The sequence below is a fragment of the Podarcis muralis genome, chromosome 1, assembly GCF_964188315.1.
Source record: "Podarcis muralis chromosome 1, rPodMur119.hap1.1, whole genome shotgun sequence".
NCBI classification, from domain to species: Eukaryota; Metazoa; Chordata; class Lepidosauria; order Squamata; family Lacertidae; genus Podarcis; species Podarcis muralis.
In genome coordinates, this window is record NC_135655.1 from 131,210,379 (window position 1) to 131,223,790 (window position 13,412).

Here is a 13,412-nt window from a genome sequence, read left to right on the forward strand (position 1 = left end):
CCTATGCAGTACTGATCAGTTGGCTGGAACATGCATTTGCACCCATCACTTACCCAAGATCCTCAGGACACTTATTTGGTATCATTAGGCAGTCTAAATACCTGGTAAGGGAAGTGTCTGCCAAATGGGCACAGATCTCAACAACACTCATTTAAGGTCAACTTAAACACTTAAAAGTGCCAAATCTGTCAAATATGAACAAGTATCTGAAGCTCCAGCCCCGTGTACACAGTGAATTTGATCTCCAGTGGGACATAGGATATGTTGCATGGCAGTCCTCTTCCTGTATATGCCCGTCTGGTGCTTAATATCTCCATGTGAGGTGCCCTTCTTCAGGTTCTCTACCCTGAGTGAACAGAGGTGTGTGGTCACTGGGGAGGGGCCAATTAGGTCCACCTGACACCTATTTATTTCCCCAAATATTTTAGTTATATTTCTAGAGCATTTTATATCTTTCGGCGCTGCTCTTTATCAGCCCCTTCTCACCCACCTTGGGTTTAGCCAGCTTTGGTATTGTTTTAATGCGAGCTTTAATGCTGGTTTTATTGAATTTATTTTTGTATTTAAATTTACCCATTGCTGTTGCTTGATTGTATTCTATATATTGATAACTTCTGTAAATAGCCCAGAGGACTGGGTTGATGGGCAAGATACAAATAGCATAAATAAATAAACGGATTTCAAATTCACCCCAAAATAAAATGTTGGCCAGTAAAGAGGGCATGTAACTGTTTAACTGGTGTGGGATTTGGATTGCCAACCTTTTTCTCTTATCAGGGCTCCTGCGTCTTTCACAGTTTAGCGACAGGGGCAACTCAGCTCATGAATCTTTCCTGGTCACTGAGATGCACTGAGGGAGAAAATGACACTTTGTCAGCTCGGAAGAAAAAGCTCCCTCCCCCCATCTCTGGTCTCTACTTCCTCTGTATCTAAAAGCCTAGGCATTGTTTTTAGAAGCCAGAACTCAATAACCTTCCTGAATACAAGAGAGGAGTTGTTTTTGCACATCTCCCCTGCCTTTTTGGCGTCTGCTCCGCGCGTTAGGGTCGGCTGGCACCTAGCGCATGATAGATAGAGTCGAGGGCTTCTCGGACCCTCCGAGCCTGACAGCGAAGCTGGAAAGGGGAGGGGGCTTCCTAGGTAGAAATGCTGGCGATGGTGCCGCGCAGAAGCCTCTCAGCTGATTCCGGTTGCTGCTGGCTTGCGAAATATATTAGCTTTTGGCTGCTCCTGCTGGTTTTCTCCGTTAATCCGTTTGTATTAACGGATCTCAGGGTCATTTTGAGACTTGCGCGCTGCTTTGGGATCTGCAAAGTCGAAAAGCAGCAAACGCATATAATACAGAAAGGAAATCTGGAGGCATTGAAAAAGTAAAAAGCCCTGTTCGTTCTACTTGAGCTCCTTCTGCTTTTTGCTCGCTGCTGGTTTGAGGGCGCAGAAGCTCCCCGTGCGCCGCTTTTGGCAGCCAGCGCGGCATATAAAGCCGAAGGCCAGTGGATCACGAGCTGAGCAGGGGGGCGGGGGGGGGGGTCCTCTGCTCAGACGGCCCAGGCAAAGGTCCGCAAGGTTTGCAGCCCAAACAGCAAAGGAGGGAGGGTTTCCTCGCCGGCTGCCTTTTGAAGAGCACGGAACCAAACTAGATCGGAGTGGTGGATCGCACGCAGTGGGACGCGCATTTATTTTCCCCAAAGCTGGAAATAGTTTCTGCCCTGTCGACTGCAGAGCAAAATCCTGCGCAACCTTCTTCGCGTTTGTGGTGAAAGGGTGGGTTTTATCTCTTAATTTTTGCCTTTGGCAAACCCCCCCCCCCCCAATATGGGGTAGAGGGGGAGCGCGAGAAGAAGCAGCCCTGAAGTGCTGGACGCAGTGAGGCAGAATGCGGGGAAACGAGGAGAAGACAAAATGAGCAGCAACCCCCGGTCTGGATTTTTCTACCCACCGATGATGATTCGGGAGCGAAGCGCGGTTCACTTCCCACAGTAAACGGGATCTGCGCAATCTGTTCTAGCTCTCGGGTATCAACGTATTGTATTTGTAAATCGCTGTGGAAAAGATTCCCGCAGGTTACAAAAGGCTGAAACCAAACTCTTGCAAATCAACCGGGCCATGCGGGGTGGGGGCCCATAATACGGACTGTATTCGAAGTAAAACTAAGCAAAGCGATTTTTTTTTTAAAGCGTTAAACGGAGCCGGGTGTCCGCTGGAGAGTTTTCCGAGGCGGCCGCGCTCTTTCCGCAGGCGAAAGGGCAGGGCGCCTAAGGTGAGAAACCGGCCCCTTTAAAAAATCCTGCCTAAAAGCCTCCAAATCTTCGCAGGTCAGAGGGCCACAGTCTCATTAAAACCACTCTTGTTCGGAATCTGCAAGGCAGACATTAAAGTGCAGTATTTTTCAATTAGAGCTGACGAATTCAATCAAAATTCCATAGATTAGGATGAAATGAGGCATGGGTCATTTACGGGGGAATTTAATTGCAGAGCCATTAGACAAATAGTATATTTGCCATTCTCACATTATCCATCATTTGAGACACCAAGAGCGGCAGCCGCATCCTGGCCAATCCTGCCCCGCCGCCCGCGACCCCCCACCCTGCCGGGAAGCCCGCCCCTCGCCCAAGCCCCTCATTAGCATTGGAGTTCACTTTAAACCGGGCGGGGGGGGGGTTATAAATGTTCATGCAATCAGGTTCATTAGGACTCCCTCCCCCCCCAAAAGATGCACCTCCTTCTTGGATTCGGATTGCTTTGTGGATGGGCCGCGTGAGCGCCGGTTCAAGCGCGCGCGCGCCGTCCAAGAGTCGACGCGGCTTCTTTGCAAAGGCCTTCCCTCGTCTCCTCCGCCTGCGACGCCCTTCCCGGCAGCAGGAGGACCGCCCCCCCCCGCCGCAGCCCCCCTCTCCTGGAGCGAGCGAGCTTTTTCCGACGTGCCGCCTCCGGGAGGAAACCCGGGGTGACCTTTCCCACCGCCCCTAACCTCCGGCTCTCCCTCTCCGCCCCCCTCCCCGGCTCTTCGGGGCCTTTCTGCGCCCTTCCGAGGGGCTCCTCTCCGCCTTTCGCGCTGGCCTCCCCACTGGGGAGGGGGAGCCCGCCCCTTCTCGCCCCTCTCCCGGGCTGCTGCTGGCTGCGCCTTAGCTGCCTCGCTCATTTAATTGGGACGCGACGTGAAAAATGTGTCCTTTTGGGGGGGGGGGGGGGAATTATGCCCGGCTTTCTGGAAATCTCATGGCGTTAACTAGCCGCCCGCTGTTGGGGCTCCTTCCTTCGCCGGCATCCAGATCGCATTAATTTGACTTTTGCTGCTGCGCGGGAGGGCGGAAGCCGAGCCCCTGCTCTGAAATAGCCGCGCCACGGCAAGGCTCCGGGATCCTAAGCAAACGGCGAGAGAATAGCGTATTTCAGCGGGGACCCCCCTCCCCGAGAGCCAGTCGACGGGCGCCTTCTCCCAGGCGCAGAGCGAGGCCCGGAGCCCGAGCGCGGGGCGGCCTTCCGCGAGCAGCGCCCCGACGGGCGCATTTCAGGCACGCTTATTGCTCGCAAGTTGCATTGCAAAGGAATCGGGGCTCTCTGAACTGGGATGCGGAAGGCGAGCCCCGGCCCGGGCGAAGCACCCCGGCAGCTCGGCCTCCCAGCAGCCCTTCCGCCGGGCGCGGAGCGTCGCTTGAAGGCGCGCAAGGAGCAGGCGGCGGAGAGGCGTGCCAAGTGCGAGGGGGAAGGACGGGCGCCGTCGGGAGCGCGCCTCTGAAACTTCCGCGCAAGGGGAAGCCGCCTGCCTGCGCCGGGCCGAGGGGAGCGATTCTCGTGAAAGTGGCGCCACCTCCAGGCCGGAGCGACGCGCCGCTGCCCCGAAACCAAGCCTCCTTTCCCGGGGAGAGCAGCTCAGCTCTGCAGGCGAGGACGACGGGGAGCCCCAAGGCGCGAGGGCCGCCCAGCCCAGCCCGCCAGCGGCGCCCTCTAGGAGCAAATGAAGTCTCTCTCTCTGTGTGTGTAAAAAAAGAAACCGAAAAGGGTGGAGGCAGGATCTCCCCCCCCCCCGCATTGCCTGCTGCTCCTTGCCGGCCTCCCAGTGTTCTGCGACACACGTGCACACACACACACACACACGTGTGTACAAAGGCGCTGGGATCATCGGCAAGCCCCAGGCACATCTGAATAAATCCCGATAATATTTCATTCCTATTTCATATATTCCTTCCAGCATCCTGGACTATATCTGTGCTTGGGTTCCGGCTCTTCTGCGTCTACCTTTCACCAAGAGGAGCCCTAAGAACACAATGTCTGGCTACTGGCCTGATTTCCACAGCCTTTGCTCGGCTAAATCGCCCATGATAAACCCATAAAACCTTACAATCCCTATAAAACCTTCAGCTAATGGCCGTGCTCTCTGAATCGAGCCTGGCTGTATAAATGAAACACAGGGAGCCCGGACACCCGAGGGGCGAGGCAGGCGCTGCCCAGGGCTTCTTGCTGTTTTCTCCGCAGCAAGAGAATCCACTTCTGTGCGGGAGTGGGCGGCATTCGCGGGACTCCTCGGGGCACCTGCTGCATTGGGCTCCAAATCTAGTTGATCATTCTGTGGCCGATTTCAGTCTCTCTCGAACTAGTTTGGCCTTCTGACCTGCAGTTTTGCCCGGGTCTCAAAGGTGCCACTTTGGCCTGGCAGGGCAAGTGCCTTGACTCCAGCTGCAAAAGCCGAGGCTGCTGACCATCGCCTGAGCTGCCTCGCCCTTGAAGCACCATTGGCAGGACTGGCAGCAACAGAGTAGCAGATATGTTCCAAGCTCAAGATGTAGTTTTTTGCTAACTATGCTGTTTTACATGTGCATTTTATATTTAACTTCCTTTAGGAATGTTTGCTTTTGAAGAGTTAAGACAATTTTTTTCCGGTAAATTTTGCTGCATTACATGTACATGACCTTTTTTCTAATGGTTTATTTCAAAATCTTTAATAGATTAATTATGTTGTTAATTATGTTGATTTGAATGTATACTGTGTTCAATGTTCTTTGTGTTAGTTTTATGATGTTAGCTTCCCTGAGCCCAGCTCCGACCGGGGAGGGCGGGGTACAAATTAAAAATTATTTGTATTTATTTATACTTTATATTTGATTTTTTTTTTTAAAAAGAGATTTATTCAGAATTGTTTTATTTGATGTTTTAATGTAGGTTGTAAACTGCTTTGAGCTTTTTTCCCTTAAAACTATAAAGCAGTATAGAAATGAACTTAATAATACTAACACTAATAATATCCCTATGTGGTGAGCATCTAGGCAGGCCACCCAGGAAGTGGGAGTGGCACTTGGAGACACTCTGGACCACATTGCACCAAAACCTTGCCTCACGGTTTTCTCTGTGTCCTGACCTGCCCTCCCCAAAGTACAAGGTAGATGGCCACACGGTCTTCCTTTTATAAATGCATGCGTGCTTTAATTCAGTTCACAGCTGTTTCCCTTCCTCTACAGATTCGTTCGTTGTACCTTAATCAGGCCATAGAACTATGTAATACAGATATGGCAAATATTGAACATATGCGTTTGGCCAAACTCATATCTTATTTTTGTGATTGAGGAGGAACATGACTGAAGGCGGCAGTTATATGCATACTTACTTGGGAGTAAACCTCATTTATATAGTGGAGATTTACTTCTTATGCACGTTTACTTTCAGGCTGTATGATGTTAATCAGGCTGGTTTTTAATTTTGTGAAGCCAAGAAACTCCAAAAACCATGTTCCAATTTGCAGCAAGTGAAGCAATGAAACTACGTAGGATATTATGAACAACTGAGCAAATTTGATGTGCTTAAGTATGAATTGGGCCTAATGTCTATGGTCATCTTCTTAAGTGGCATCTGTATAATGTTGATTTATATCCTGTTAATTAATTTATTGCCACAATAATATAATGGTAATTTGAGGAGTTTTATAAATTGGGGTAGGCAAAAGATATATGTAGACGAGAATGTGAAGGAACCATTATGCTGCTTGTCAGGGTTATATATGGTGCTATCTACTGATAACAAAATGATGACGGAGAAGCTCTGCAAAATGTTTTTGCGACTGCAATTCATGCAGAATTAAACCAATTCATTTAAAACAGCAATAACCAATTGCCACTATGCTCCAATTAGGAGGTGGGATATCCTAAAGGGTGTTTCCTTCAGGCCTATAATAAGCCCAATTAAAATAACCATTGTATTAAATTTTGAAGATTTCACATCAGTTAAGTATTTAAAAATATATGGGCATAGAAACCTGGCATATGCATATACTTCTCACATGATTTCCATTAACTAGACTATAGCTATGGCATGTAAATTAATCTCATGTAATAAAGCACATTTCTTCAGTTTTTCTGAAAAGATTAATAATTTGAAAATTTGAGTACAGTCAAGGTAAACAAGGTGGTCAACAAAAAAGAGAAGGGTTGTATTTTTTACAGGTGGGAAAAATGAATTTGTGTGTGCTGTACAGCAAAGAACAGAAAATTCTGTTAATTGTAGCAAATTAATTAAACTTTCAGCAAGTTAATTAAAACTCAGACTAAGAGCCATATTTTGTGAAATAAAAGTATTTTAATGTGATGTACAGCTGCCTGTCTTTCTGTTTTGAATACAAATTAAGTCTGTTAGTTAAAAATGTTGGAAGATGGAAGGGTATTTTGAGTGCCCTACGAGGAAGACGACTTGGTGTTATCATTTTAGAGGAAACCAAGGAAATGCTATTTTAAGTGTAGAAGCCGAGAATTGTGGAGTTGGTGACGGAACCTGTCAACCACATGACAAATGGTGTAGAGAGATCCCTTATTTCTGTTTGTGTTTAGGATTTTATTCTAGAAATAATTTGGTTTCATTTATTTACTAATTACTAAGAGCAATTTTGAAGCCATTTTGTTCAGGAATAATATTTAGGGAATGTAATTTTAGCTGGAATAAAACAGAAGCTTTCATCGAACTGGCATCCAGTGCAGCAGAGATGATGGTATTTTGCTTATTCTCAGCATTCGGAAGCAGACCTAGAAAATGTGCTTTGCATCATTTTTCCACGTGGTCTGCAATACGGCACAATAATCTGATTTTCCCTTCCCACAGATGTGGAATATTCTGCAATAAATAATTTTGCTGGCAATCTGATGATGAATGGGGAGGCACCAGGGTGGGGAGAAGAATACTGTGAAGAGCTGGGAAAAGACCCCAGAGTTTTATAAACCCGAAATTTCCAAATTGCAACAAATTCTATTTCACAAATCAAGTCTGCTTTTGTAAGTTTTTTTTTTTTGCAGAGGGGGCAGAGCTGCACATATGAAGTAGGTAGTATGAAAGGAGTTTTCAGATTAAAATTTATTAGGATTACACATTTAAGAGTTGGGTGGGCTGGCCTGCATTTGCGTTTGGGGGTCTTAAAAAGGAGCTCTTTAGTATGATAAGGAAGAGTTGTTCTTTTACCTTCTCATCAGTATGATGCAGGCAGCTGCATCCCTTCTTTCTTTGATTGACAGGTCCTGCAGGTCAGTGTGGCTTTTTGGCTTCCTAGGTTGTCTCCTCTGGGGCTCTGGAACAATGCTGAGAATCCATGTGGGGCTGCCCCACCTCCTTTCCTTTGTTCTCCTTCCTCTTATGCAGCCCACTATCTTCCTTTCATCTTAATTGTGTGTGTGTGTGTGTGTGTGTGTGTGTGTGTGTAGGTGTGTAGCTTGGCTATGCAAAGTTTGTCAACATCTGTGCTATTCATATGGTACCCTCTTTTTTTATTCAGATACACTAGGGTATCTCTAAAGAGGGTCAGAACCCATGTCACATACCGGTAAGAATAGTTGAAATATTTTACCTATGCTAAATATACAGTATAGATGAAAATACAAAAAGAACAACTTTCTATTTTCTTTTCCTGTTTTACAGGGGAAGCTTTTAAAACCTCCACTGAAATACAGGGAAATGTTGGCTGGCTATTCTAAAGAGCCAGCTTAAAGACTAACTAATTTATTATGGTTACAGATAGGTAGCCGTGTTGGTCTGCCATAGTCAAAACAAAAAAATTCCTTCCAGTAGCACCTTAAAGACCAACTAAGTTAGTTCTTGGTATGAGCTTGTGTATCTGAAGAAGTGTGCATGCACACGAAAGCTCATACCAAGAACTAACTTAGTTGGTCTTTAAGGTGCTACTGGAAGGAATTTTTTGTTGTTTTAATTTATTATGGCATAAGTTTCCTTGCACTACAGTCCTTGTCATCAGAGGCAAGAGGTATCGCCTGAGTTATAGGTGTGTGTGCATACACACACACACACACACACACACACACACACACACGGTTTTGCAGGGTGAAATTGTAAGCAGTGAGGTAAGAGGGAAATGAGATGCTGCAAAGTACAGACAATGATAATTATGGGTTAGGTCCAGTTATGTCTGCCCACTTGCACAAAAGGAATAATGTACTGCTAGTACAACAGAACTACTGGCTTCTCCCCTCAAGAGCCTGGACCCGCCAAATCTGTCCAGAGGGCTCCCATTCCTCTGGAACAGATTTGGGGGGATGGAGGGAGTATGGAGAAGCCCCATTGTACTAGCAGATGCCACCTTACCCTACACTGGATTAACCATGGTTGTTGATAGCACATACCTCATGGCATTGGTAAGCCAATTAACACATATGAACACTCACGAGCCTTTATCTCAGTTCAGTCCACAAGTGATAGCATTGAACTACTTGGAGTATTTTATTTCAGTGTTTTCATATTGTAGTCTCTTAGGAACAATCAATCTGATGTTGAGCGAAACTCCTGAGCAGTTCTCATAGAAAAAAGGCAGTTATTAAGACACCCTGGAAACAAAGAATGTTTGCAGCCCTTTTGAAAGACCAATATTCTGAATTTGTTCAGAAAGCAAACTGGCTATTTGGCCTATTGAAGATATTTGGCAGCGAGCCAACAAGACAGTGATAAGGAATTGAGGATGGGAGAGATGATTCTGTGATATGGCAGTGGACAAAGCTGTATTGTAATTTTTGAATAAACATGTATATAAGTAAGTAAATATAAAAAAGGAAGCAAATTGGCAACCAGTGCTAATGGGGACTTTTCCTGAGATGTCATGCTAGCAGTGGTGGCAGTGATGGGATCTTGGAATCTGGTGTCCTTTCCTAGAATATAAGCACTTGCCATTTAGTTGTTCATTTATTCTCTGTCCTTTGCATCTAAGCAGCACAGCCCCCCCATTTCAGCTTTGGAACTCCTCAGCCTGACTCAGACATCTCCCCCCTCCCTGGCTGGCTGCTGGAGCTTTCAGCCCAATATGCTGCCTGCTTAGGTTTCATGAAGGGACGCGGGTGGCGCTGTGGGTTAAACCACAGAGCCTGGGACTTGCAGATCAGAGGGTCGGCGGTTCGAATCCCCGCGATGGGGTGAGCCAACCTAGCAGTTCGAAAGCACATCAAAGTGCAAGTAGATAAATAGGTACCGCTCCAGCGGGAAGGTAAATGGCGTTTCCATGTGCTGCTCTGGTTTGCCAGAAGCGGCTTAGTCATACTGGCCACATGACCCAGAAGCTGTACGCCGGCTCCCTCGGCCAATAAAGCGAGATGAGCACCGCAACCCCAGAGTCGGTCACGACTGGACCTAATGGTCAGGGGTCCCTTTATCTTTAGGTTTCATGTGCATTTTGCACAGGATTTTGCTAAGTTTTACTCAGAGTAGGCCTATTGAAATTAATAGACCTAATTTAGCCATGCTCATTAATTTCAATTGTTCAACTCCAAGTAGTACTTTGTTGAATACCACCACATGGCCTGCGCTCTGGATGGAGGACACAGGTGCTGCATCAAGCAGAATTATTTGGGAAGCAGCGAGAGAGAGATGGAAAAATAACAGAGGTCCTTGGAGAGGCCATGCTTTGGGAATCTCCTAGCTGCTGCCTTCAGCTTTTGGGGAGTCAGGAAGCTGCTTTGAAACCAGGATTCCATTTGTACTCCTTTGGTAAAAAAACACCACAGTAATAAACAGAGATGCTTATTTCTAAATTACATTTTTTAAATTAAAGATTATGACAACATTGCCATTACAAGCTGTTCCTTCACATTTTATTAGATCTTTATCAACAGTTTGTTAATTCGGAATTCAGTCATCAATTACTATTATTTTGGAAAATAAAAACATTATTGAAAAAAATGACATTTTACTAGAGTTCAGCACTTGAGTATGAAATTTTATTTACCTAAATGTTCCAAAGCCTCTATTTTTGTTACTATGTATTATTTGTGCTATTTATATTGTATTAACGGATCACTAAAATCTGTGAGGCCACAAACAAAACTGCATCGAAAGATTTTCAAAGTACATTTTACAGAAATGGTATACAAATAAAAGCTTCAAGTCATTGTAATAATCTGTGGTTTTATTAATGTAAACCCCTGAAAGCACTTATTCGTTAGAAAACCGGGAAAACCTTTGCTGTATTCATAAGCAATTCATTTATCATACGCCAATGAGGACCAGGATATAATGGTGAGATCTGGTGATTGGTACAAGATAATTCAAAGCAAGACTCCCTCAGGTTCTAACAGTAGATAATTTTGTAGTGGTTTGGGAACAGGCAGTAAGGGGATGAGAAAATGGCACCTACTGCCAAATTTTCTCCTGATGGCACAGCGGCACAAATGCTGCAGACACCGGACCTTGTACATCTGATTCTGGAAGGACTCATAGAAAGATAGATGCCTCTGAAAGAGAAAGAACAGTTTGCAAAGTGTGACTACCTGGAATTTATCTATTTATTTATGGCGCTGTGGGTTAAACCACAGAGCCTAGTGAGCTCCCATTGCTCAGTCCCTGCTCCTGCCAACCTAGCAGTTCGAAAGCACGTCAAAGTGCAAGTAGATAAATAGGTACCACTCCAGCGGGAAGGTAAACGGCGTTTCCATGCGCTGCTCTGGTTTGCCAGAAGCGGCTTAGTCATGCTGGCCACATGACCCAGAAGCTGTACGCTGGCTCCCTCGGCCAGTAAAGCGAGATGAGCACCGCAACCCCAGAGTCGTCCGTGACTGGACCTAATGGTTTACCTTTATACTGCTCTGCATCCAAAGATCACGGGGTGGTTCACAGCATAAAAATTCAAAATGAGAAGGCAAAATTCATAATAAAACAAAAACAAAGACAAACCAGTAACCCCCCCCCCCTCCCACAAACACATTTAAAAGGCCATAAAATATTAATCAGCCAAAGGCTTGGTTGAAGATAAACATTTTCTCCTGGTGTCTAAAAGTATATACAGTGGTACCTCGGGTTAAGTACTTAATTCGTTCCGGAGGTCCGTTCTTAACCTGAAACTGTTCTTAACCTGAAGCACCACTTTAGCTAATGGGGACTCCTGCTGCCACTGCGCCGCTGGAGCACAATTTTTGTTCTCATCTTGAAGCAAAGTTCTTAGCCTGAAGCACTATTTCTGGGTTAGCGGAGTCTGTAACCTGAAGCATATGTAAGCTGAGGTACCACTGTAATGAAGGCACCAGGCGAACGTCCCTGGGGAGAGCATTCCACAAATGGGGAGCCACCACAGAGCAGACCAATTCTTGTGTTGCCACCCTCTCTTGAGGAGGAGGCACATGAAGAAGGTCCTCAGAGTCCAGAACAGATTATATGGGGAGAGGCGGTTCTTGAGGTATTGTGGTCCTGAGCCGTTAAAGGCTTTATCGGTCAAAACCAGCACTTTGAATTGGGCCTGGAAAATAATTGGCAGCCAGTGCAGTTGGGCCAAGATCAGTGTAAGATGCTCAAACCGTCTTGCTTACGTGAGCAACCTGGTCATCGAATTCTGCACCAGCTGAAGTTTCTGAAGCATCTTCAGAGGCAGCCCCACATATACTTCACTGCAGTAATCTAACCTAGAGGTTACCAGAGCATAGATGACAGAAGTTGGGCTGTCCCTGTCCAGTTAGGGGTGCAGCCCAAGCTGATGGGAGGCACTCTGCGCCACCGAGGCCACCTGAGCCGCAAGCAACAGCAAAGGATCAGGAGGACTCCTGTGCTGTGTACCTGCTCCTTCAGAGGGAGTGCAGCCCATCGGGAGCCACCTCCCAACCTTCTGCTAACAGGGAACCCCCCACTAACAGGGCCTCCATCTTATCTGGATTGAGTTTCAGTTTGTTGGCTCTTATCCAGTCCATTACTGGGGCAAGAAAAAAAAGATGATTTAGCCAGAGTTAGTAATAGTAATATGAGGTATTTGTCAACTGATGATTAGGACCAGCAGCATAATTATCTTGAGAAAGAATGAAAAAAATACAGCAGTCACCACATTTTTGTGAAAGTGGCAGTGATTTGTACGACTTGGCCATACAAATACAGTTTCTTATATGAGTCTCCCTCAACCAGCAGATTAAAACAATCATATTCAAAACGATTAAAAACATAAATCTCAGTGCAACACGTTTAATAAATTATGCAACAAAATCAGCATAATCCTGTGACAGAACAACAGCATATTTACCTATACAGTGGACGCTCGGGTTGCGAACGTGATCCGTGCGGGATGCATGTTCGCAACCCGCAGCATTCGCAACCCACAGCGGCACGTCTGCACATGCACAGGGTTGCGATTCGGCGCTTCTGCGTATGCGGAAAGTGTGACCACCGAAACCCATTCCGGTACTTCCGGGTTTCGGCGGGTGCATAACCCGAAAAACGCAACCTGAAGCGGCTGTAACCTGAGGTATGACTGTATTTCAAATGCCTATATTCTGAACATGGGACGCGGGTGGTGCTGTGGGTAAAACCTCAGCGCCTGGGGCTTGCCGATCGCAGGGTCGGCGGTTTGAATCCCCGCGGTGGGGTGAGCTCCCGTCGTTCGGTCCCAGCTCCTGTCCACCTAGCAGTTCGGCGTTTCCATGTGCTGCGCTGGTGCTGGCTCGCCAGAGCAGCTTCGTCACGCTGGCCACGTGACCCGGAAGTGTCTCCGGACAGCGCTGGCCCCCGGCCTCTTAACTGAGATGGGCGCACAACCCTAGAGTCGGACACGACTGGCCCATACGGGCAGGGGTACCTTTACCTTTATATTCTGAACAGTTCCCTCTTGAGGGTCTTTGATACTGCACCCTTATGACCCCTATAGGTATATCCTGGGCTTTATAATTTTATTTTCCATTATACATCCTCAGGTTGAACTGGCTAGTCCTTTTGTAATATAAGTGCAGAATCACGGAAGAGGTCACTAAATAAATATCTGATTTGCCATCTAGACCACTGAGACAAACAATCTGTCTCCACCCAGGGGTACACTTCTCCTGATCCTGAATTTCCATAAAGAGGTGAAGCCTCACCTCGTATTTCATCTCTTGGAATTATTCAACAAGGTTAACCTCTCTCCTGGAAGGAACTTTGCACATTCTCTGAAACCCAAAACTCCACTCAGTCATTTAACATGTACAGTGGTG

The 13,412-nt window shown here is 46.5% G+C and overlaps 1 protein-coding gene across 3 annotated transcripts in view; it reads right to left on the minus strand.

Moving 5' to 3' along the window:
* Positions 1–10,168: 10,168 nt before the first annotated feature.
* Positions 10,169–13,412, minus strand: part of ASB18 (ankyrin repeat and SOCS box containing 18) — a 35,227-nt gene continuing 31,983 nt past the window's right edge. For all 3 annotated transcript variants that reach the window (XM_077918577.1, XM_077918582.1, XM_028702895.2), the window contains one exon: positions 10,169–10,703. In XM_077918577.1, the coding sequence (XP_077774703.1) occupies positions 10,518–10,703 (186 nt within the window). In that variant the 3' untranslated portion in view covers positions 10,169–10,517. The remainder of the gene's footprint in view (positions 10,704–13,412) is intronic.